Source organism: Schistocerca americana, chromosome 11, assembly GCF_021461395.2.
Source record: "Schistocerca americana isolate TAMUIC-IGC-003095 chromosome 11, iqSchAmer2.1, whole genome shotgun sequence".
Classification (NCBI taxonomy): domain Eukaryota; kingdom Metazoa; phylum Arthropoda; class Insecta; order Orthoptera; family Acrididae; genus Schistocerca; species Schistocerca americana.
In genome coordinates this window covers 26,269,786-26,296,758 of record NC_060129.1, presented here as the reverse complement: position 1 = coordinate 26,296,758, position 26,973 = coordinate 26,269,786, and the positions used below count along the sequence as shown (strand labels likewise).

The window sequence follows — 26,973 nt, the reverse complement described above, 5'->3', positions numbered from 1 at the left end:
CAATTAGAATAATATTGCAAAAATTGTACATTGTCATAAACCATATAAGGGCCATGTTAGGTCAAACTAGTGGCAGTGGTTAAATTTGGCAACTGATGTAAGTGTTGGGCAAGTTGGAAGTGGTTACTGTTCCGACATTTTGGAGCAAGTTATCTTGGGTGTAGAGTCATTGACAGGTTTAGAAGTAATTTTGAGTGTGCCACAGGGAAGTGCGTTGGGACTTTTGCTTTTCATGTTGTACATCAGTGACCTTGCAGATAGTGTTAATAGTAACCCCAGACTTTTTGTAGATGATGCAGTTATCAATACTGAAGTACTGTCTAAAAGAAGCTTCAGAAGTATTCACTCGGTTTTCGATAATTTCAGAGTAGTGCAAAGATTGGCAACTTGCTTTAAATGTTCATAAAGAAAAATTGTACACTTCACAAAATGAAAAAAACATAGAATTGATAATATTGATGAGTCACTCATACAAATACCTGATTGTAACTCATGTAGGTATATGAAATGGAATGATCATATAGACTCAGTTGTGGGTAAAGCAGGTTTATTGGTGGCATACTAGGGAAGTGGAATCACTCTACAAAGGAGACTGCTTACATATCACTCATGTGACCCAACCTAGAATATTTCTCAGATGCATGGGACTCGTATCAAACAGGACTAACTGGGTAAGCCGAATGTATACAAAGGAGGACAACACGAATGGTCACAGGTTTGTTCGATCCATGGGAGATTGTGACAGTCTACTAACAAAATTTCAAGAATTGGCTTTAAATGATTACACTAGGAATACGTGTATCGCTCACTTCGCGATTGTGAAGATACGAGTACAATAATTACTGCATGCACAGAGGCACTTAAACAGTCAGACATCCCATTCTCTGTATGTGAATGGAATGGGAAGAAACCGTAATAACTGTTACAGTGGGACATACTCCTTGCCATGCACTTCAGTTTTTTGCGGAGTATAAATGTAGATGTAGGAGGGGATTTTGGGGAAAGGGGGAAGGGGGAGATTGCAAAGGAGTAAGCGTGTGTGGCTGTGTGCTGTGCAGAATAAGCTGAGGTATTCTCACTGGATGAAAAGTTCACCTCGGGAAGCTTTCCGCAATGCTTCATCTTGACGGCCTCCTGTAACCTCGTCAGGAGATTTTTTAGAATGCTCCTGTGAAAGTCTGCTCCTTTACCAGCATAACCTGTTAGCATGGCACTGTGACAGTCCCAGGAAAGACCTCGCCCTAGGTCGAGACTTGACCTTTTTCGGCAGTGGGTAATCTCGGGGTACAGTGATACGTCCACCAGTCACCCTCGGTGGTTGACGGCCAGAGAAGCCATCTGGATTGGATCGTCGTGACACGGCTGTAGCGTATCAGCTGCCACCTCAGTTCAGCATTCTGTGTGGAAGGGTGTGAGCAGTTTTGGAACCTGGAGGATGGCATAATTTGTCTTTCAGTGTATTGAAAACTCACCTGTGACCGATATTTGCCCTTTCTGCTGTCGCCTCACGCTTGACACACAGGTCTTTGAGCGCCGGGCCTTTTACTCCATTCGTGGTTTCCAGAGAGACGTCCTGCCACTCCGTACATCATTAGCCCCACTTGCTTGGCCACAATGATAGTGGATTGTTTCTGACACTTCTACCAACTCAGCACAAACAGTTGCAGTGTTGTTGTTGTTCTTGTGGTGGTGGTAGTGGTGGTGGTCTTCAGTCCAAAGACATACATTGAAACATAAATTATGCCATCGTCCAGGTTCCACAACTGCTCACACCCTTCCACACAGAATGCTGAACATTTGATGCACCCCTAAACACTACTCTATCCTGTGTAAGTCCCTTTTTTCTGAAAAACTACTGCAACTGACATCCTTTTGAACCTGATTACTATATTCATCTCTGTCTCTCTCTCTCTCTCTCAAAGTCCTGCCCCCCACACTTCCCTCCAACATTAAATTGGTGAACCCTTGATGTCTCAGAATGTGTCCTATCAACCGATCCCTTCTTTTATTCAAGTTTTGCCAAAATTTTCTTTTTTGCCCATTTCTATTCAGTACCACCTCATCTGTTACGTGATCTACCCATCTAATCTTCAGCATTCTTCCATAGAACCACATTTAAAAAAACTTCTATTCTCTTGCTGTTTGAATTGTTTATCATCCAATTTTCCCTTCTATACAAGTCTGGACTCCAGACAGGAGCATTCAGAATACTTCCTAACACCTTAATCTATAGTTGACGTTAACAACTTTCTCTTCTTCAGAGATGCTTCTCTTGCCATCACCAGTTTATATTGTACATCCTCCCTACTTCAGCAATCATCAGTTATTTTACAGTCAAAATAGCAAGATGACTACTTTTAGTGTCTACTTCCCTCAGCATCGTCTGATTTGAATTGACTACATTCCATTCGACTAGTTTTGTTTTTGTTGATGTTCATTTTGTATCCTCGTTTTAAGGCAGTGTCCATTCTATTCAACTGCTCTTCCAAGTCCTTTCCTGTCTCTGACAAAATTACAGTGTCACTGGCAAACCTTAAATGTTTTGTTTCTTCCCCCTGAACTTTAGCTCTTACCCAAAAATTTTCTTTAGTTTGCTTCACTGCTTGCTCAGTGTACAGAGTGAATAACATTGGATGAGAGGCTACAACCCCAGCTCACATCCTTCTCAACCATTCCCTCCCTTTCACACCCTTTGACTCTTTATTACTGGTCTCTGTTTCTGTACAAGTTGTAAATAGCCATTCACTTTGTGTTCATTACCCCTGCTACTTTCAGAATTTCAAAGGGTGTAGTCCAGTCAGCATTGTCATAAGCTTCCTCTAAATTTACAAATGCTATGTATGTATGTTTGCCTTTCCTTAACCTATCTACTAAGAGCAGTCATATTTGCCTCGTGTGTTCCAACGTTTCTCCGGAACCAAGCTGATCTTCCCTAAAGTTGCTTCTACCAGTTTTTTTCGTTCTTCTTCTGTAAAGGATGTGTGTTAGTATTTTGCAACCGTGTCTTGTTAAACTGATAGTTGGTAATTTTCACACCTGTCAGCAACTGCCATCTTTGTAATTCGAATTATTATATTCTACTCGAAGTCTGAGGGTATTTCGCCTGTCTCGTACATTAGATGGAAGATTTTGTCGTGGCTGTCTCTCCTAAGACATTCTGACAGAATGTTGTCTAATCCAGGGGTCTTGTTTCTACTTAGGTCTTTCAGTCTCTGTCAAATTCTTCTCGCAGTATCATATCTCCCATCTCATCTTCATCTGCATCCTCTTCCCTTCCTATAACATTGCCATCAATTTTATTTCCCTCGTATAGCTCTCTATATACTCCATATACTCCTTCTACTCCTTCTACCTTTCAGCTTTCCCTTCTTTGCCTACTTCATTTTCCAACTAAACTCACGGTATTCATAAAGCTGCTTCTCTTTTCTCCAAAAGTCTCTAATTTTCTGTGAGCAGTATCTGCCTTTCCCCTAGTTATACGTGCTTCTGTAGACTTACATTTATCCTCTAGCTAATGCTGCTTAATCATTTTGCACTTTGTCAGTCTTATTTCTTAGACACTGGTATTCCTTGTTGCCTGCTCTATTTACTGGGTTTTTATATTTTCACCTTTGAATTCAATATCTCCTGTGATAACCAAGGATTTCTATTAGGCCCTGTCTTTTTACCTGTCCCCCCCCCCCCCCCTTTTGTTGCACTCACTATTTCATCTCTCTGAACAGCCCATTTGTCTTATGCTGTCAACAAACTGGTCTCTTGTGGGAGCAATGTTTCGTTGTCAGGGTGACTATGTTTAGAAATAAGTATGTACATGTGAACAACACAGGTCTAGAATGTTAATAAAGTTTGTTTTATTTAAAAAGCTTTGAGTTTTCATACAAAAAATTAGGAGGCATTACTTTTTAGTAGCCTTTGTATAATCAATCTGGAACTTTACAGTTTCTCTGTGGGTCTCTTCCACATATACAACCTTCTTTCACGATTCTTACACTATGTGTTAGTGACGATTTAATTACATTTTGCGCAAAATTCTGTGAGGTGGATTCCTCTTTCACTCTTTTCCCCCAGTCTGTATTCGTGTGCCATTTTTCCTCCTCTTCCTTTTCCTACTACCGAACCCCAGTCTCCTCTATATTTAAATTCTCCTCTCTCTTAACTGTCTCAATAAATTCTTTTATCCCGTCATACATTCTGTCCATCTCTTCATCATCTGCAGAGTCAGTTGTCTCATAAACGTGTACTACTGTTGTGGTTGTTGGCTTTTTGTGTATCTTGGCTACAAAAATGTTTTCACTGCGCCGTTTATGGTAGCTTACCCACAGTCCTATTTTCATATTCATAAATATTCCTGAATACTCTATTTGGTTTTGTCTTTATGACCCTGTGTTAACCTGACCAGAAGTCTCCGCCACTGAACTTCACTAATCCTGCTATATACAACTTCAACATACCCATTTCCCTTTCTAAATTTTGTCACCTACTTGCCCGATTAAGCGATCTAACATCCCACGCTCTGACTTGTTTTTCCTGATGACAGCTTCCTCCTGAGTAGCCCCACCCACAGATGTGACTGGGGGACTATTTTAGTCTGGAATATTGTACAAAATAGGGTGGTATCATCATTTAACCAAGCAGTAAAGCTGCGTGTCCTCACTTCCATCATTTCACAATACCGGCACCGAAAGGCTGTCTCGGTTCACGTTACGAGGCCAGTCGTCCAGACCGTTTCCCCAGTAACTATTAGAAAGGCTGCTACTTCTGTTCAGGAACCGCGAATTGAGGGGACACATTTTGTTTTGAGTCCTGCAGTGGCATGCTACAGTACTGAGCTCCCGAATTTCAGTGCGACTGCAAACAAGCAGAAAATCAATTATGTAACTTTATTCTTTAAGGTGATAGTTAAACCGTGGTAGCTTCCCCTGGTAAGTTGTCTTTTTTTTTTTTTTTTTTTGTCTCGATCCCACGTATGTACAGTAGAGTACTAGTTTCCACAGGACTGAACTGCTGTCTTCAGATCTGTAGTGCAGTGCAGGTTATGGAATCGTGTTGTGTGATAGACCGCACATTTGTTTTTGTATCTTTGAAACAGACTTGTAAAAAAAAAAAAAAAAAAAAAAAAAAAAAAAAAAAAAAAAAAAAAAAGAGTAGAACATAAAAAATATAGCCTTCTCATATTTCATATCGGAAGGTTTCTTCATACTGAATTACTTGATTGCTCTCCAGCCAACAGTGACAGGTATTTGTAGTAATACTATCTGTTTCTCTCATTAAGTTACTTCGAAAATTTATTGCCGTTTCATTGTTTACAATGCTGTTGTGAGCTGCTCTTATATGGTGCAAACCAGGTAAGGGGCATTTTCTGTGAAAGTATTTAATATTTCTGTTCAAGTGTTAAGAATAGGCAGGAGTTACTTCAGCAAACATGAACCACAAAACCCGTGATTCAGTGAGAGCAGCTATGTTAACAAGAAGTCCCTCTCTCTCTCTCTCTCTCTCTCTCTCTCTCTCTCTCTCTCTCTCTCTCTCTCTCTCTCTCTCTCTCTCTCACACACACACACACACACACACACACACACACACACACACACACACAGACACACACACACAGAGAGAGAGAGAGAGAGAGAGAGAGAGAGAGAGAGAGAGAGAGAACAGATCTAGGATTTAAACAGAGATAAAAATGTCCCTAACCTGCAAGCTATAGTCACGCAGTCAATGTCAGAATGTCTTAATAATATAATGATGACTTGCCAAGCAAAAAAGCCATATATCTGTTAAGATATGTGTCATTTCAGCTTACAAAGAACAGTACGACATGTCTGACTGTGTAAAGTGTACCTCACAAAAGTTCTACAGCTCACCCGGGCAAGTGTAGCACTGAAAAAATATGGTATAAATTCTACAGACGCAGTCACAACTGGCAGACCAACATTGAATTTGGCAGGAAATGTGTATCCTTTACTGAAGGAAGCAGCATCTAGACGGAGTTGTATACACAAATTACAATTGTGAGCTGGCAGGCCTTTTCATAGGCTGAAATATTAGTGCGTAATTGATGCCACTGTTGGAAAACGTGAGAAATAATAACACAATGAAAGGTGTTTATTCAGAAAACACATACGTAGGCAAAAATCTCCCATACTAGTTATAGGCTCCATTCTTCATCACGGCAGACGTCTGCTCGGAGACGAACTACCTTCGCTCGAGAAAGATCTCTGCCACGACGTCAGGTACGAGTTAGTCTGCCAAACTGTGAGCCGGCAAATTAGTTGTGTAATTGGAGCAGTGAATTCGGGAATAACAGGCCCCACACAACAGGCAGAAGGAACTCAAAAAGGAAAAGGAAACGTTACGATGGAACACGGCACGTTGTTGTGGTCTCCAGTCCTAAAACTGGTTTGATACAGCTTTCCACACTAGTGCCTCCTGTGTGAGCTTCTTCATTTCTACATAGCTTCTGCAGCCTACATCCACTTCTACCTGCTTACCACAGTCAAGCCTCGGTCTATAATTTTTACTGACCGTGTTACCCACCACTGTCAGACTGACGATTCCTTTGAGCCTCATGATCTGTCCTATTCCTCCTCCTACTCGAGTCGTGCCGTAAAGTTTTTTTTTTTTTCCGATTAAATTCAGTACCTCCCCATTAGTTCTAGTCTACACCTCTAATCGTCAGCCATCTTCTGTAACACCTCACACTAAAAATTTCTATTCAGTTATCATCTGATCTATGTTACACCACTGCATGAGGCTACACTCCAAGCAGAGACGATCAAAAAGTTTCCGCACGAAGCCCATACTTCCCAGAATCGGTACGCTGACCGGGCGAAATAGCCTCGAGCGTCGAGGTAATCGTCCCGCCGACGCACCGGCTCGGAGGTGCCCGTTTGGTAAAACACTGTGTCCTGCTGTGCGAAGGAGTCCATAACTGTCTGCCGTACGTCGTCAGGAGACATGAAATTTCGACCCTTTGTAGACTTTTTTAAGAAACTGAAGGCGTGATAATCCCACAGTTGTCAAACCTTCTGCATTACAGCATTAACAATTTGACGGCGTGCATTATCACGAAGCAGCACCTCTTGTCACACCGTACCACAGTGCTCGTTTTTGACAGACGTGCTGTCCTATAAACATTCTTCATTCTCTGACGGAACTCTATCAGTTTTTGTCTTGAGGCAGCTGAGAAAAGAATAACAGCACGTTGCTGCTGTTTGGATGCACTGTTAGTAATGTTGCCACAGTTCACGTGTCTGCATTTATTGCACGCAAATCAGAAAGAGACAAATGCCTCACCAATCTCCTACCTACATGTTGGTGCTTACATACCCGCAGCGGACTCGCGCCACGTTGCACGTACACTGCACCGATGCCCTCAGGTGGAAACTTTTTGATGACTCCTTATACCTTCAGTAAACACTACCTAACACTTCAATTTACATTACAAGTTAGCAAATTTCTCTTTTTCAGAGACGCTTTTCTCGGTATTGCATCTGCCTTTATATCTTCCACACTTAATAAATGATCAGTTATTTTGATCCCCAAGTACCAAAACTCGCATTCATTTAATATTTTATTTCCTAATCTAATACCTTCAGCATTACCTGATTTAATATGACTACATTTCATTACCCTCGTTTTACTGGTGTCGATCTCATCTCGCAGCCGGTTTTCCAGGCACTGTCCGTTCCATTCGGCTGCTTTTCTGAGTCCTCTGGCAGATTTACGGTGTCACTGACAAGTTTTGATTTCACTCCCTGAGTTTTAATCCTCTTTCCAAAATTCTCTTCGGTTTCTTTAACTTATTAATCAGTGTACAGATTGAATAACGTTAGCAATATGCGTATGCACGATAAAAATATTCGTAATGTGGATGTTGCAGTTTTCGGCTGCCCGTGATAAAACTTCTGCCACCTACACCTTGTCGATTCCCACGTTTATTGTTAGTATATTAGAGTAATGTAGTCGGATAAACTATTACGTATTGGCTTATTATCTGATTTGGGATAAGGAAGTTAACACAGCTTTTCAATTGCCTGAGCTACACTTTACTCTGTGCAATGCGAGCTTACCAATCTTGTGGGCAGTGGCAGCAGGAGTGTAAAAATTGTGCGGTACAGTTGTCAGTTGGCTGCAACGTGTAGCGAGGCGAGGTGCGTGTTGTACCCGTTTGCCTTCAGGTGTTTAGATGGAGCTTTCTGGTGAATGAGCTTCTGCATTTAAGCAACCGTGTTTTCGACACGTGGTAATCTACCAGTACCGATGTACGTGCCATTGACCCCGTGAAGAATACTGGTCCACAGTGGATTTTTTGGAGAATCCGAAGTTCTGTAGAAGGTCTTTATAAAATTCGGTATGCCAAACACAAATATCACGTTTAAAATTGTCTCCTAGCTCGGGACTAAAAGTGAGAAGGGACTTCACATTTGACTTATACTGCTACCGTAATCGATATGATCAATACGTTAACTGAATTTGACTATTATACTTGCACTGTTACTGTGCGGTCCTCTTGTGGGTGACGTGTGGACCATCTCTGTGTAACGTCTAGTAGAAACCAGCCGACACAGTCGTAATCCGCTGTCCTGTTCCTCGAGAGACGTGTCCCGGGGGAACTGCTCGTTGCGCTCGTTACCGAGTGCACCGCAGTTCTGTGGGAACACGTCGAGGTGGGAGTCGAGGAAGTGCATCTTCAGCATCATATTGCAACTGGTGACCGTATAAGCACGAATAAGTTCATCTGAGAAGTCCCTGTAATTCTCGGCTCTCCTGTTTCCCGAGAACAGTATTGTTATATTACAGAAACAGTGTTAAGCGTGCATCTGATTGGGGCCTAAGTGGTGACACAGTGTGTGTCGCCCAGCACTGCCTTATCGGCGACCGACCGTGATTCCCTTTGCTATCTTCTCTCAGCTGAGCTGTGGAAACTTCTAATGTAAATACTGAAATGCTGCTTCGTTCGCGTGCACGGAATTAACAAATGCTGTAATGAATCCCATCTTAATGTGCAGTGGTGAGAGAACAATTTTGTTTGGACTCACTAGGGGTTCTTTGGCAATATTTTTTGACCCGGGCAACAGAGCTGTTCGCGGAGGCCATTTTGTCTGCGTACAGTATTTTTTCTCGCACAACTGTCACACTCGCGCAGGTAGCATCGGTACTTAGTGTAAGCCCCTCGCAAACCCGGCATCGTCACACTGACTTTGAAATCTCCACGTACTAGGCGTATGTGCTTACTGTAATTAACACAGTTTACAACAGATTTCGACATGCACATTTTTTTTTTTTAATTGGGTCATCGTACGGTATAGGGATGGATGGGCTTCCATTACTGTTGTGCGACAGTACTGCCTTAACGCTTGTACAGAGTCACCTGTAGTGTGTCTCCACTCGTCTCATTTATTTCTAACACTCAGCTCTTTCAATGACCCGTCAGTGTCACTGCAGAAGGTAATGTTGGCTTCGAATCGCATTTTATGCTTTGGAAGACCTAGAACCCTAATCACATCATTGAGCTCACACTGTTTGACGTGTGGTTCTCCAGATGACGATGCCGGTGTAAATGTAGGGCCAGTGCAATTTTTTTAGCTGTACGTGCAGGTGCGACACGGTCGCTATCGCCGATCGATGGTGATACGTGTAGGGGATCACAAACTGGCGGTCTTTCCTCGAGCCACAGGTCAAAAGACTGGTGCGATGTCAGGGCATCGAATATTTCTCCTCCTCTTGCTAGTCATTCCTCTGCTCGAAGGAGGTACTGTACAAAAATAGTGAGCCGATGTACGATTTGTAGGTTTGTGTCAAATAGCAGTTGCACAAAACTTTGTGGAGACATTTTTACCACACATCCGTACATTCGTATACGAGAAGGAGAGGCATGAGACGTGTCAGGAGCCCACAATTTATCTCGGTCACCAACTTGATACCCGATCGGGCGAGGTGGTGCGACGGTTAGTGTACCGGACTCAAATTCGAGAGGGTGACATTTCAAATCTGCATCCTGACATCCAGATTGAGGTTTTATGCGACTTCCCGAAATCACTTCGGGCAAATGCCGGTACGATTCCTTCGAAAGTGCACAGCCTGTTCCCTTTTCTTATCCTCGAAATGATCAGAGTTTGTGGAAAGTCTCTAATGGCCTCGATGTCAGTGGGAAGTTTAAACCCAAATCTTCCTTCCTTTTTTTCTTTCGACAGTTGAAATATGAGGTGTAAAATTTCTTCACTGCTTTAGTCAATGGTTGCCTTCTCGTACCACAAATAACATATGCACAAATGTAACAAAAGTTAACAGATTTATTACTACAGTTGTGGCACTTTTTTAGTGAAAGTGTACATGTGCATAGTAATCCATAAACACAACTTTCCCAATTTCTATAAAACTGACAGTGAGCGAAAAGTGACATTGTTGTGTATACAATTTTTGTTTGAAATTATGTAAAAGGAGTACTAGACTGCTCCTTTTAGCCCGCGAGTTATCGTCTATTATTTTGAAGCTGTTGCTTATGTTAGCTTACTGGTTATTTGTTTATTATGTGATTTGTACAAATTTATCGACACATTGTTGTCTGCTCGTGGCGAGCAACAATTCCGGTGTAATTTGTGAACAGGCTATACTTGAGACCACTTTTCATGTGTCACCCTGTGTACAGTACGCACAAATTGTCTTATAGTATCTCTGCTCTACTGTTGTAACTGATTCTGAGAAGGAAAATGAAGCTGCACATTTTCACAGTAAAGCACAATATTTTCTTTCTCACAGTGCATTCTAACAGAAAACCTATACATTGTTGGTTAAAAAAAAATATACGGCCTAAATCCATCTGAACATTTATTACGGCATTGTGAAAAATTTGAATTATATTGGTCAGAAACTTTTGGAGACTTGGTAACAATGTTCCCCTTTCTGTATTAAATACATATTTATGTATCATATACCTTAAAAATATAAGAAGCCTGTGTCTGTCTGAATGTTTGTCAGAGTGTCACATGAAAATATGAAGTAAACTCGTCACAAACTTTCAGATACATTTGCTAAATGACAACTTGCCTTTATGTAGTAGTATACATGACCAGAAAATAAAAATAAGTTATTTTTATTAAAAAAATATGACTCAGTATTTGTTAGCAAACACTTCCAATTGATAATGAGTATAGAATTTAAATTGAAGTGGAGAAAAAAGTTTATAACACGCTTGGCTACCAGGCATTGGTAGTATATTCAATAAATGGAAAAGTTTTATATTTAACAGCACTTGAAAATCTTGTAGTCTTCAAAGATGATTTCTTAGACTGTTTTTGAGAGTTCCATCGTAATGCTTCAGAAGATTGATGTGTGGATGCTGTACTTCAAGTCCTGGTAACTGTGGGGGAAGCCTGTGAGGACGGAGCAGTCTCTGTATTTACAGAAATACATTGTCTGGAATTTGTTTGGTACTGTTTTCATTTGTTTTAATATTGGGGGTGCATGAAGTGGAAGAGGTAGATGCTAGAGGATATTTTGGTGGCGGAAAGAAGCTGTGTGTATGTGATGGAGTTGGAGGAACAATGTTTGATGTTATGCCTTGCATGAGGATGTCCTTCAGCCACCGTGTGCATTGTTTTTCCGGCATTTAATTGAGTAGCATTAGTCAAAGTTTTGGAGAAACTCGGCACAAAACGATGTAACTGATGTGTCAGCAACGTTACCACAGCTTTTATTTCACCTCCCATTTTCGTGCTTCCAGTAACTGATATATCTTCTCATGTTTTTAGGTGGAGGAAACGACAAGGCAACTTTCTGACAACAATAGGTAAGCTGGGAGTTGTAGAATATGTGTAGTAACATCTTGCAAGCTTCATTCTTTTTAGTATTAATCTTTTAGAGCTGTCAAAGGAAGGAAAGTGGTTGTAAGTATTAGAGATAACCACAGATATCAACTGCGTTAAGCTAGTCAGCTGTTCAGTGTGTTGTTCTGTGTGAATCGGTGTCCAAAAACGGCACGGTTTGAAGCAGTGTGTATTTGGGGTTCAAATATAACTCCTCTTATCTGCAATCACACACACGACTGCAACAATGTGCAGATTAATTAAAGTAATTGTATTAAATCTTAAAAGTTACAACAAGAAGATTACACCCAAGTATTAATCAAAAAGTTACTTGTCTGGTGCAATTGGTTTGATATCCGTTTTTTAGTGAGGGACCCGGGTCGTATTTTCAAAACTATGGAATGAAACACTGGCTTTTAACTTATGAAATCTTGTCATACCTCAATCTTGAAATTGGTATGTGCTTACTTTTCATACAATATTTTGTGGATTAAGATCTCAAAAAAAAAAAAAAAAAAAAAAAAAAAAAAAAAAAAAAAAAAAAAAAAAAAAAAAAAAAAAAATTTCTTTTAAAATGTGCAGATTTCTACTAAATTAATAATTTTGATAACAGGGATTTCAACTCTACAGTTAAATTATTCCATACAATCAGTTACCTTGTAATTCATGTTAAAGATAACTGCAGATTTGTTTTCAGTTTTAATAATTACTTTTACTTAGTGTCTTACTAAAACTTTCTATTCGATAATTTTTCATATTTCATTCAAAAAACGCATTGCAAAAATTGTTATCTTTCAAAGTCAATTGAAATGTATATGTATGATATTTTTAAATTTTCTAGCTGTGCAGTCTTGATAATGAAATAGTGTATTCAACTTCAATTATCAGACAGCTCTGAATTATTTGAAATTGTGACACAAAAAATGTGAAAGGAATATACGTCATTGTAAATATACGATGACATAATCTCGATACAGTGTATCAAGCAATACTCTTTGGAGAGTGTTTTTCATACTCCTACATGAAATCTATGGTTGTTACATGTAATGTATTAGGCGAATAATTTGATGCTAATACTTGTAACTGCAATATAGTGCTCAAGGCAAAAAATCCAGTCCATTTGTCAGATATGTCACCAAAAGCCTCTGCTGCATTCATATGTATAAAAGCGTAACAATCATCTCCAATTATTTACATGTCAAGTCAACCCGAAAAAAGTCAAGCCATAAGTTTAAGTAAACACAATCAACAATACTACAAGGATCAGCTTAATTTTTCAAAGAACTCCTCAGCAGACTAGAAGGAGTGACCCATGAGGAAACTCCTCAGTTTTGATTTGAAAGTGCAGGGATTACTGCTAAATTTTTTGAATTCGAGTGGTAGCTTATTGAAAGTGGATGCAGCAATATACTGCACACCTTTCTGCACAGAGTTAGGGAAGTCTGGTCCAAATGCAGGTACGATTTCTGGGGAGTATTAACTGGGTGAAAGCTGCTTATTCTTGGTAATAAGCTAATATTGTTAACAAGAAATGACAGAAAGGAATACTTATATTGAGAGGCCAGTGTCAAAATACCCAGACTCGTAAACAGGGGTCGACAAGAGGTTTGTGAACATAAACCACTTATTGCCCGAACTGCTTGTTTCTGCGCCAAAAATATCCTTTTAGAAGGGGAAGAATTACTCTAAAATATAATACCGTTAAACATAAGCAAATGAAAATAAGCAAAGTAGACTAATTTTCGTGTCGAACAATCACTCACTTCAGATACAGTTCGAATAGTAAAAATTGTAGCATTAAGTCTTTGAACAAGATCTTGAATGTGGACTTCCCATGACAGTTTGTTTACTATCTACCTGAGCACCTAGAGATTTGAACTGTTCAGTTTCACTAATCATATGCCATATCTGTGAAATTAAAATGTCAGGTTTTGTTGGACTGTTTGTTAGAAACTGTAGAAATTGGGTATTACTGTGATTTAAAACTAGTTTATTTTTTACAAGCCATGAACTTACGCCGTGAACTGCACTATTTGAAACCGAGCCAATGTTGCACACAACAACCTTTACTACCAGCAAACAGAAATATTTTAGAGTTATCCATAATACTACAGGGCATATCATTTATATAAATAAGGAACAGGAGTGGCCCCAACACTGATCCGTGGGGCACCCCCCACTCGACTGTGCCCCACTCACGCCTCACATCACAGCCATTCTCAGCATGTTGCTAAAGTAAGTGAATCAGTTGTGAGCTGCTCCCTGTATTCCGCAATGGTCCAACTTTTGGAGCAATATTTTGTGATCAACACAATGAAACGTCTTAGTTAAATCAAAAAATATGCCTAGCATTTGAAACTTTTAGTTTAACCCATCCACTACCTCACAGAGAAGAGAGAATATAGCACTTTCAGTTGTAAAACGACTTCTAAATCTGAACTGTTCATTTGATAGCAAATTGTGTGACATAAAATGGTCAATTATCCTCACATACACAGCCTTATCAATAACTTTAGCAAACACTGTGGCATAGAAATAGATATAAAATTGTCTACATTTTCCATTTCTCCCTTTTTTATAAAGTGGTTTTACTACTGAGTATTTTAATAGTTCAGGAAACTGACTATTCCTAAAGGAAAACTTACAAATAGGCTAAATACAAGGCTACGATGTGCAACACTGTACTTTAATATTCTGCTAGGCACTTCATCATATCTGTGAGAGTTCTTAGTCTTCAGCGATTTAATTATTGATTCAGTTTTCCCCTTGTCTGTATCATGGGGGAGTATTTCAGACATCAATTTCGGAAAGGCATTTGCCAAGAAAGTTATATGATTTCCTGTAGAAACTAAATTTTTATTTAATTCATCAACAATGCTCAGAAAGTGATTGTTAAATACGGTGTACATATATCTGATTTATCAGTAACAGAAATATTTTTACTACGAACTGACTTTATATAGTTGACCTTGTGCTGCTGACCAGACACTTCCTTCACAACTGACCATATGGTTTTAATTTTATCCTGTGAATTAGCTATTCTATTTGCATACTGCATACTCTTTGCCTTCGTAGTAACATTTTTAAGTACCTTACATTACTGTTTGTAATGGGCTACTGCAGCTTGATTGTGACTACTTCAAACATTGCGATATAATTCCTGCTTTGTTCTACAGATACCCTTAAACCACTAGTCAGCCACCCGGGCTGCCTGTTACTGCTAGTACCCCGTTTAGAACATTCTAATGGAAAGCAACTCACAAAGAGCATGAGAAATGTGTTAAGGAAAGCATTATATTTATCATCTATGTTATTGGCACTATAAACAACCTGCCACTCCTGTTTCTTGACAAGGTTTAAAAAACTCTCTGTTGCTGTTGAATTAACTTTCCTACATAGTTTGTAATTATATGTGACATTTGTTTGAGTACAAAAGCCTTTTAGTGTCAAAATTTGTGGATCATGGTCTGAAAGGCCATTCACCCTTTTACTGACAGAAGTGAATCAAGAACCCTCTCTAGCTTGAGCAGAAATGCTCTGAAGTGAGAGTTAAGGGACCTATCAACAATAACAATTAGACATTTAGTTTCTCTAAATTCAACTGCCCCTGCACAACATTCAAATATCTGTTCAGTGCAGTGTTGTGATACATCTATGGGCTCAAATGGAATACTGTTTGTTTGTTCCCCCCCCCCCCCCCCCCCCTTTCATATATAACCCATCTCCCATCCCGCAAGGGACTCTTTGAAAACCAGCCAGCTAATCTGTATCCTGGTAAAAGAAGCCTCTGAATCATCAAATTATTTAAGTGGTGCTCCGATATACCAATAATTTAAGAGTCACCATCTGTACACAGTTTACTAACTTTATCTCTAATACCTCTTATGTTTAGGTGAAATATGCTAATTCCTTCCCTGCTTGGAAACACGATGTCCACTGAAAGTGTGCCCTTAGTTAGAAGGACTTCCCTTAAGCAGGTATACGTATCAACTGACTTCAATCTAAAAAAGTTGCAACTCTAACACCAACTGCTACAGGAATTTTTCCACGAGTGATCCCACCACTATCCACTACACTGTCACCTATAAGCTTTGCAAGCCTCGCCTTCGGATACCTATTGAGATGCAGCCCGTGCCAAGTGAAACCTGATCTACTGATAGACCCAATAAATTATGTTGTTTGCTAGAGCAGTTGAAGTTAATTTAAACCCTTTAAGTCTCTTTACAAAAAAAAAGTTAGAACGGGGTAACGGGGGTAATGTATGTTACTAATATCTGCATAACATTGAAACCTTAAGAAATGCACAATCAATTATCAACTCTGTGTACACGGCCTACGTCCACGTCCATGGTGTATCCTCTGGGCAATGCACACTGTGCAGTTAGTGTGCATCATGTAACAGACAGAAGAGGTCAGATTTGAGATTGCAGTGCTTTAAAGCTAGAATATTTTGGCTAAGGGGCATATGCCCTTACAGAAAATTCTGGTCCTCGAGGGTGGGTCAAATGCTTTGGCCTAGTAACCCATCTCTTGGAAAATAGTGAATCTCCACTGAAAATCTCAGCACTATGTTGTGGAAACAAAACAGAATTCTGGTTAAATGACGCAGGCAAAAGAAAGGCTAATGAACTTCACAACTTGGAACATACAAAGCATGAATCAAAAAGGAAAAGAGGTTTTTGATGAACTGGAAAGAATTAAAGTAGACTTCTTTGTTCTAACGTAGATGAAAGCGAAGGGTACCGGAAATGAAGGAGTTGGTCAGTATATCCATTTTTATAGAAGAATTAGTAAAAGTGAAAGAGCCAGTAGAGGAGTATCAATCATAATACATCAGAAACTGAAGGGTAACATGCAAAAAAGGTTTATGTCCTTAGAACTGACTGATGGCACTGATAACATAATCAAAGATGCTGTTTTGTAAAGATTTGATGAAATTAGTACACAGAAAGACAGATACCGTATGGGGGACACTAATTCCCAGACAGGAAAGGCAAAAAACAGTTAGTTCGTAGGAAGACATGAGGAAGAAACAGGTACGAAAGTGGTGGAAGAATGGTTGACTTTTGTGAAGTGTTCTCATTTAGGATACAGAATGAATACTTTCCTCACAGAAAAATACAGTCCTTCGAGATTGCTCCTAGGTATATTTATGTAACATACATAACAGACTGTATGATAAAGCAACAAAGTTCAGAATTAGAGATGTAAGATGTTAAGAGCCTACAGAAGTACAGAATGTGGAGCAGACCATTTTATTGTCGAAGGAAAAGTTTTCTATACGAAAAGCAACACCTACAGCAAGAATGAAAACCACAGCAAAATAGCTGAAGCATCCAAATATAATTTGTGAAGTTTGCAAAATTCTGTGGTATTCCTATACAATACAAGATTGGCCTACAAATTAAATAATAATTCGAGCATCTACGAATCTATGACAGCAACATTGTACAGTGAAATGAACGAATGCATTCATAGTGCAGCGTGAGAGTCGCTAGGCATAAAGGATAGGTCTGAGAATATGGATCCAGAATGGTGGGAAAATGGTGTTGAGAAAATAGAGAAAGAGAAGAAACATTTATATCAGAAGTGGGGAAGCACACAGGAGAGCCAGGGTACGGAGTACTACGAAAGCTGCAACAGAAGGGTTAAAAAAGAAATTTAAGGAGCGAAACAGGTGATGTGGGCGCAAAAGAGTGAGGCGATCAATAGGTATGTGAGAAGTACCAAAGTAAGATATGCCTAAAGAACAATAAAACACCTTACAGCATGTAGCAGAGAGAATTCTATTGTCCTAATCATTAGTCCCCCCCCCCCCTCCCCCCCCCATGAACCATGGACCTTGCCGTTGGTGGGGAGGCTTGCATGCCTCAGCGATACAGATGGCCGTGCTGTAGGTGCAACCACAACGGAGGGGTATCTGTTGAGAGGCCAGACAAACATGTGGTCCCTGAAGAGGGGCAGCAGCCTTTTCAGTAGTTGCAGGGGCAACAGTCTGGATGATTGACTGACCTGGCCCTGTAACACTAACCAAAACGGCCTTGCTGTTTTGGTACTGCAAACAGCTGAAAGCAAGGGGAAACTACAGCCGTTATTTTTCCCGAGGGTATGCAGCTTTACTGTATGATTAAATGATGATGGCGTCCTCTTGGGTAAAATATTCCGGAGGTAAAATAGTCCCCCATTCGGATCTCCGGGCGGGGACTACTCAAGAGGACGTCGTTATCAGGAGAAAGAAAACTCGCATTCTACAGATCGGAGCGTGGAATGTCAGGTCCCTTAATCGGGCAGGTAGGTTAGAAAATTTAAAAAGGGAAATGGATAGGTTAAAGTTAGATATAGTGGGAATTAGTGAAGTTCGGTGGCAGGAGGAACAAGACTTTTGGTCAGGCGAATACAGGATCATAAATACAAAATCAAATAGGGGTAATGCAGGAGTAGCTTTAATAATGAATAGGAAAATAGGAGTGCGGGTAAGCTACTACAAACAGCATAGTGAATGCATTATTGTGGCCAAGATAGACACGCAGCCCACGCCTATTACAGTAGTACAAGTTTATATGCCAACTAGCTCTGCAGATGATGAAGAAATTGAGGAAATGTATGATGAGATAAAAGAAATTATTCAGGAAGTGAAGGGAGACGAAAATTTAATAGTCATGGGTGACTGGAATTCGACAATAGGAAAAGGAAGAGAAGGAAACATAGTAGGTGAATATGGATTGGGGCTAAGAAATGAAAGAGGAAGCCACCTGGTAGAATTTTGCACAGAGCATAACTTAATCATAGCTAACACTTGGTTCAAGAATGATGAAATAAGGTTGTATACATGGAAGAACCCTGGAGATTCTAAAAGGTTTCAGATAGATTATATAATGGTAAGACAGAGATTTAGGAACCAGATTTTAAATTGTAAGACATTTCCAGGGGAAGATGTGGACTCTGACCACAATCTATTGGTTACGAACTGTAGATTAAAACTGAAGATACTGCAAAAAGGTGGGAATTTAAGGAGATGGGACCTGGATAAACTGAAAGAACCAGAGGTTGTACAGAGTTTCAGGGAGAGCATAAGGGAACAATTCACGGGAGTGGCGGAAAGAAATACAGTAAAGAAGAATGGGTAGCTTTGAGGAATGAAATAGTGAAGGCAGCAGAGGATCAAGTAGGTAAAAAGACGAGGGCTAGTAGAAATCCTTGGGTAACAAAAGAGATACTGAATTTACTTGATGAAAGGAGAAAATACAAAAATGCAGTAAGTGAAGCAGGCAAAAAGGAATACAAACGTCTCAAAAATGAGATCGACAGGAAGTGCAAAATGGCTAAGCAGGGATGGCTAGAGGACAAATGTAAGGATGTAGAGGCTTATCTCAAGAGGGGTAAGATAGATACTGCCTACAGGAAAATTAAAGAGACCTTTGGAGAAAAGAGAACTACTTGCATGAATATCAAGAGCTCAGATGGAAACCCAGTTCTAAGCAAAGAAGGGAAAGCAAAAAGGTGGAAGGAGTATATAGAGGGTCTATACAAGGGCGATGTACAATATTATGGAAATGGAAGAGGAGGTAGATGAAGATGAAATGGGAGATATGATACTGCGTGAAGAGTTTGACAGAGCACTGAAAGACCTAAGTCGAAACAAGGCCCCGTGAGTAGACAACATTTCATTAGAACTACTGACAGCCTTGGGGGAGCCAGGCGTAACAAAACTCTACCATCTGGTGAGTAAGATGTATGAGACAGGCGAAATTCCCTCAGACTTCAAGAAGAATGTAGTAATTCCAATCCCAAAGGAAGCAGGTGTTGACAGATGTGAAAATTACCGAACTGTCAGTTTAATAAGTCTCAGCTGCAAAATACTAACACGAATTCTTTACAGACGAATGGAAAAACTGGTAGAAGCTGGCCTCCGGGAAGATCAGTTTATATTCCGTAGAAATGTTGGAACACGTGAGGCAATACTGACCCTACGACTTATCTTAGAAGCTTGATTAAGGAAAGGCAAACCTACGTTTCTAGCATTTGTAGACTTAGAGAAAGTGTTTGATAATGTTGATTGGAATACTCTCTTTCAAATTCTGAAGGTGGCAGGGGTAAAATACATGGAGCGAAAGGCTATTTACAATTTGTACAGAAACCAGATGGCAATTATAAGAGTCGAGGGACATGAAAGGGAAGCAGTGGTTGGGAAGGGAGTGAGACAGGGTTGTAGCCTATCCCCGATGCTATTCAATCTCTATATTGAGCAAACAGTAAAGGAAACAAAAGAAAAGTTCTGAGTAGGTATTAAAATCCATGGAGAAGAAATAAAAACTTTGAGGTTCGCCGATGACATTGTAATTCTGTCAGAGACAGCAAAGGACTTGGAAGAGCAGTTGAACGGAATGGACAGTATCTTGAAAGGAAGATATAAGATGAACATCAACAACAGCAAAACGAGGATAATGGAATGTAGTCGAATTAAGTCGGGTGATGCTGAGGGAATTAGATTAGGAAGTGAGACATTTTAAAGTAGTAAAGGAGTTTTGCTATTTGGGGAGCAAAGTAACTGATGATGGTCGAAGTAGAGAGGATATAAAATGTAGACTGGCAATGGCAAGGAAACCGTTTCTGAAGAAGAGAAATTTGTTAACATCGAGTATAGATTTAAGTGTCAGGAAGTTGTTTCTGAAAGTATTTGTATGGAGTGTAGCCATGTATGGAAGTGAAACATGGACGATAAGTAGTTTGGACAAGAAGAGAATAGAAGCTTTCGAAATGTGGTACTACAGAAGAATGCTTAAATTTAGATGGGTAGATCACATAACTAATGAGGAGGTATTGAATAGAATTGGGGAGAAGAGGAGTTTGTGGCACAACTTGACTAGAAGAAGGGATCGGTCGGTAGGACATGTTCTGAGGCATCAAGGGATCACCAATTTAGGCAGTGTGGAGGATAAAAATCGTAGAGGGAGACCAAGAGATGAATACACTAAGCAGATTCAGAAGGATGTAGGCTGCAGTAGGTACTGGGAGATGAAGAAACTTGCACAGGATAGAGTAGCATGGAGCGCTGCATGAAACCAGTCTCAGGACTGAAGACCACAACAACAACAACAATGATTAGTGTGGATGAGTGGTAGAAGCATTACAAACAGCTGTTTAGTGAGAACAGAAATGAGTGCAAACAGGCAGTATACCAGCTGGTAACGTGAATGTGGAACCAGCAGTGCAGAAAAAAAAGTAAAATATTCTCATGTGAATGAAACATAATAAATCTCAATGCCATCTGATAGAAAAACATATGATAGAAATTTGGAAACATGGTTAGTGTTAACATATCTCGAAAAAGCATAGGAGGTGGTCCCATTAACCAAGCAGTGGCACGGTATGCCATTGACCTGTTATATATAAGAAGTATTAGCTGATAAACCTGGCGTTGCATGTATATTCGTTTTTCCAATTACCTTACAAACGTAACTGTGTTTTCAGAGTAATATTAAAAACATTTCATTTCCATGTATTCGTGAAAAAACCTTCATAATCGTGATGCAATCTTGCGAAGAAATATCCATAATATACAAACGTATAAGTACAGCTGCTTCATGTGCACAACACAATTTTTTAAATATCTCTGTGGGAATGCCTCTTCGTTGCTCCATAGCTAGGATGTTGTTTTTACCTACAGCCATTTGCGCTTTGCAGTTGAAAGCTGTCAAAAGAGCTGCCAGATGCCAGGTGTTTCCTTAAGTTGACTCAACTACGGGAATGTTGTTGTAAAGAATAAATGTATTAACGTTTCATGCATGATGCGCCCTTTTTTTTAATGCATCTCAGTGTTTGACATCATGTCTCTTGAACTGTGTGTTGTACAATGATGTATTTGTGTAGGTACATTCAGTGGCTTATGTGAATACTGTCTGCAGTAGAGTGCATAGAGTGGTAAATTAAAAAGTCATGCATGATGTGGCAGTTTTCCACACACCTCATTATGGCCTTGTATTCCCTGGAGTATAACGGCGATTCTTGCCTGACAGTAAGGGATGTGTGTACCAAGTTTGGTTGGAATTCATCCAGTCGTTAGAAGATGTGGAAACGCACACGCACACGCTCGCTCAGGGTGTGATCAAAAAGTAAGAGGCATTTCTTAATTTTGCAGGCTTTATACATCTGATTTTCAAAATTTCTTTTATCTCGTTGGTACATATGTTTGTTTTTGGATGTATGTTTGCACTTTCAGTTGTTTTGAATATTTAGCATATTGCTGACAGTTAAAAATGTTATGTGTGTTTCTAAGTGCTTCCAGTTTTGAAAAAGATGGATCAAAGAAGTTTCATTAAATTTTGCGTAAAAATTGGAACAAAGTGCAGCACCGCATTCAAAATGTTGACTGTGGCTTTTGCGAATCTACTATGAGTTAGACAAGCGTTTATGAATGATTTAAACATTTCAAAGGGGACCGAGAAGACATTGAAAAAAATGCTCTGGATGCCCTAGCACATTAATTACTGTTGATAATGTGGAAGGAGTAAAGAAAATGGTTACGGAAAATCACCGAGTCACCATCAGGGAGGTTGCTGGTGATGTTAGCATATCCTTCGTGTCATGACAAGCAGATGTTTGGCTGCGGTATATAGATATTACGTTGAAACTGAGGCCCAATTTTCTCAATGGAAACTGTGCGAAGAGCCAAGACTGAAAAAAATTCGACAAGTTCAATCACATGTGAAGGTTCTTCTCACTGTCTTCTTCGATTACAGTGGGGTAGTACATCATGGGTTCCTGCCTGATGGTAGTATGATAAATAAGGAATGCTATGTAAATAATAATAATAATTACCGAAATATTTTGATTACATCTCGTACATACATACATACATACATTCGTATGTACAATATGTATGGATATAGAGGGTGATTCACAAAGATATGAAAATATTTTAATATGTTGTTCTACAAGTGAAACTAAAGAAAAAAGTTAGTATAAACATAGATCCGTAAATGTTTAGTTACAGAGTTACGGCTAGTAAAAGATGTTGCCTAAAATTTAGCAACTTGGCTAATATGAAGCCATTGCAAAACTGTAAGAGGTTAAAGTAAAGCATGATTTCCATTTACTATGTTGCTATTGGTCTGGTGTATCTATAAAACATGTCCCAAACATGTATGTGCAGTAGGTTTCCAGAACATCCAGAGAAGCAAAGATAATTATACAAGTAAATTTGTTTACTTCTCATTAAGAATGTAGAAACGCTTATGTCATTGTTGGCAACTGTTAGTGAATTGTTTGTCGTTTCCTAACCTTGAAACGACTTAGTTTTCTGTGCAATTGCATGGAATTTAATAATAAAAAAAAACGAAATTACGTCTTAGTTAAATAATATTCTGATGTAGATGAACCAAAGTTGCTGAAATAGTTTATCGGAAAACGTTTTGCTCGTAACAAAAAAATAAAACACCACATACTTTGGATTTTCATGGTTTACTGCTCTGTAAATGTTCTCAAATGTAGGTCTCCCATCACAGCCTGATAATGTGGAGGTTACCTTTTTGCATTTGGTCATACTTATTTCAGTGCTTCAAACATCTGTAACTTACTGCCTATTGTTTAAGAGTTTGCAGTGAATTAAAGGTGCCAACTGTAATTATCAATTTGTGCTCAGCTCAGAGTAGCGGTCTGAAATTGTCATAGTATTTCAAAGTCTGTATCTCCACATCATTGAGAGGAGAGATGTAGCTCACTGGTCTCTCAAGCTGTGGCAGCTGTTCACTATATGACAGTGGTGTTGTTTCCACAACTGAAACTTAATTCATCATAGTTCAGACAATTTGTATGAAATATTTATAAATTATATTCAACAACCTTCCTTGTGCGTTAGTGTATCTATTACTGAAAAATCTGTACAGCATTTCTTGAGATTACCCTGCATATACAGAAGTGTGCAAGCAAGCAAGTGACTAACTATGTGTGTGTGTGTGTGTGTGTGTGTGTGTGAGAGAGAGAGAGAGAGAGAGAGAGAGAGAGAGAGAGAGAGAGAGAGAGAGAGTTAGACTTCTTAAATAAATTGCATGAGATACGTATTTGTCAAAATTTTGGATGAATCCTATTAAGATTGTGTGTTTCTCAAAATCACCAAAAAGGCAATTGAAACACTTCCGTTTGTGCATGTTTGCATAAAAACAATGGGGATTGTGGATCCACCTTGCTGCAAAACACTTTTGTGTTATTTATTTTCTTCACAAACTGGTTTCAGTAACAATATCCCCATCATCAGTCAGTTTTTTCTTTATTCGGAAACACGCAAAATTAGCATGGTGATAAACATTTCAAAACATTATTACGTGTGAACTGTTTGGTTCCAACTATTGTATTGTGTGAACAGTTTTATAATACCTTATTTACTTGAAATGACAGCATGGAGTCTATATGTGCTGTCATTACTTACGGAACTTTTATGGATGTGTTTGCCATTTTTTTTGCTTGCAGCATATCACGTGCACTGTATGTGTGACTGTTGCTAACAAAAATGAGAAAGTGAATTCACTTACATCAACATTGTACTACTGGGAATTGTGGTAGCATTGTGCATATAATTTTGGTGTGCACTAGGTTGTTACCTAATTTGTCATTTACTCATGACTGTCGGTTGTCTTGCAGCTGCTTTTTAACGCAGAAAATCATAACTTTTACAGCTTGGTACATGCAAACAGCAAGATGGCATAATGTTTTGAATTATGACCACGGTGTAAAAGTTGTCTTTCTGTGTTTAATAGCAATTGAACATGAGTATATGACAAATTACATAATAAGAAAAATTACATAATACCCTATTCACACCAAAACTATGTCAACAACACTACAACGATCCCAGTACTATAATGCTGACATACTTAAGTTCACTTTTTCATATTTGTTAGTAACAGCCGCTAATACAGTTGCAGATAATTTTCTTTGTGCCAAAGAAATGGTGACAAAACAGGGAAGATATGCCAGAAATAATGGCAACTGACATAGACTTAAAGGAAATAAGGTATTGTAAAACTATTCACACAATACAACATTCGTAATGAAACAGTACACATGTAATGATGTTTTGTAATGTTTATGACAATGGTGATTCTGATGTTGGCGATATTGTCACTGAAACTAGTTCAGGAAGAGGCAGACTTACAATCCACATTATTATTCTTATCATTGTCATAATCATTATAGGCATCTGACCTCCGCGTGTAGCATAAGATACAGTGTGCTAGGTAGTGAGACAGGGAGGTATGCCAGACTCAGTTCCAATCCATCCAGCAGAATAGCAGCTGCGGGCTGCTGCACCAGCTAGCTCAGTTGCAGTTTCTAGACACTTCCCCACTCTCGTTCAAGCAAATGGTGAGCTGGTCCCCAAATCATACCTCAGAGAATAAAGTCTGCAACATTTAAAACACAGTAACACACAGAAGAAAGTTTACACGATTCAGCCAGATGGCACACGAGAGTTCGTTCCATTAGGTTACCTCGACGACTGTAGTGTTGTGAAGTGCATCGGGACACAAAGTTTAAAAAATAAGATAGATTTTCCAAATTGGGGAAAAAGACCTCTAGTGGACAGGATAAACCCTGAGTGTGGGGGCTGTAACAAAGTGTGACCCCTGACAATGAATCTGCACCTGCCTGTACACTAAGTAACATGTGCCTTTTTCTAAGTGTATAGTTGTTATCATGCTATTAAACACTAAAAAAATATTTCAGTGTTTTTCATATGTGTATTATTGTGTGCATTAAGCTTCAGTGTAATTCTGAATGTGCAAAGCAACCTTTTTTTTAACATTGTGTAGGCCAGTTATGGTCTTTTGCAGCTGGTTCTGTTGACCTTTACATCTTTTCTGCTCTTACACAATGTTCCCTTCTCCACTTTGCCCCAGTTTTCTCCTCTCTTCTTCACACACTCCTTCACGCCCAGTGATCCTTCTGTCCCTCGTTGTTCCTCTAGGCCGACTGCCTCCTGCTATCACTTCGTGGGCCTGCCTCAGTACGCTGCCAATTCCCATTCTCAAAGTGCCCATACCGTCTTAATCTTGTCTGCTCTGTGGTCTCCTCTGCTTCATTCCTTCCTCTTTTCATTTTTGTAAGCCCTGACCTTCTTTGAACTTTTGTCTCCCAGCCCCATTCCTTGTTCTGTATTGGGCTTCATCCAATCTAGAGGAATTTCTTTGCTTCGCTTACTCTCTCTTTTCTTTTATTACGCTCATCAGGTAAACTTTCATTTTCTTTAGCACTTGTCGTCTCACATGTGTATCTGTGTTCCTTGTCATTATCGTGTCACTCTTCTTTGCAATAAATTTCAATCCCTAAAGTAGATAGTAGATAGTGTAGCACAAAAGAGACTACTTGCCGAATAACAGAAGTATTTAGTCATCGACAGGCTCACACAGAAAAGAAAGGTTTGTGTGTGTGTGTGTGTGTGTGTGTGTGTGTGTGTGTGTGTGTGGAGTGATTTCTTCTAAAAGTTTTCACTGTCTTTTGTGTGTACCTGTCGCCTACTCAATGTCTCTGCCATTTAGTGACTGGCCTCTTTTACTCCTGAACTATTCACATCCTGCCCGGACTATCCTGTATTAATGTAGATTAGTGTTGGATTTACTTTCTCACTGTGTTCCAGGTCCATGTGGAATGTCCTAAAAAAACGCAGTGATGTGTGTGGTGAGGCTGTCGCTCATCCAGCTCAGAAGTGTGCTACACCAGAGGATAGACATTTTGTGAATGGTAGTGGCCCATTACAAGTGCCGGATGTTAACCAGAGTGGCGGTGGTGAAGACTCTGCTTGTGGCAGCTACACTTGCGGTTCGTGCAGCGCGACTTTCTCGTCAAAGTATAGACTTGTAAGACACGTCTTTGTCCACATCAGTGGCGTGCGACCTCCACCGTACGTCTGTAGACTCTGCGGAGACGTGTTTCGCACGGGAGGCAGCCTACGCTTGCACCTGAAGCGAGATCGGAGGCTATCCGGCATACGTCGAATTGCACCGGGCAACTCACTCGCCCCTACTGTGGATGGCAGCGAGGAAAAGGTTTGTAACAGAGCACGACAACCCTCCACCTGTACTGAACATAATACACAGACAGAAAAATCGAAACAAAAGCACCGTAACGGCGACTGTGGAAAATCACCCCAATCTGCTTTTGAACCGGATCAAAATTC

General features: G+C 39.7%; 2 protein-coding genes across 2 annotated transcripts in view; both read left to right on the top strand.

The window, feature by feature from the left end:
- LOC124553903 overlaps window positions 1-11,828 on the top strand; it is a 137,131-nt gene extending 125,303 nt beyond the window's left edge. Inside the window, exon 9 of the mRNA XM_047127916.1 lies at window positions 11,751-11,828. Within this exon, the coding sequence (XP_046983872.1) occupies window positions 11,751-11,792 (42 nt within the window). The 3' untranslated portion in view covers window positions 11,793-11,828. The remainder of the gene's footprint in view (window positions 1-11,750) is intronic.
- A 5,497-nt stretch (window positions 11,829-17,325) lies between these two features.
- Window positions 17,326-26,973, top strand: part of LOC124553972 (zinc finger protein 345-like) — a 50,757-nt gene continuing 41,109 nt past the window's right edge. Inside the window, exons 1-2 of the mRNA XM_047127997.1 lie at window positions 17,326-17,426; window positions 26,434-26,842. Coding sequence (XP_046983953.1) covers window positions 17,326-17,426; window positions 26,434-26,842 — 510 coding nt within the window. The remainder of the gene's footprint in view (window positions 17,427-26,433; window positions 26,843-26,973) is intronic.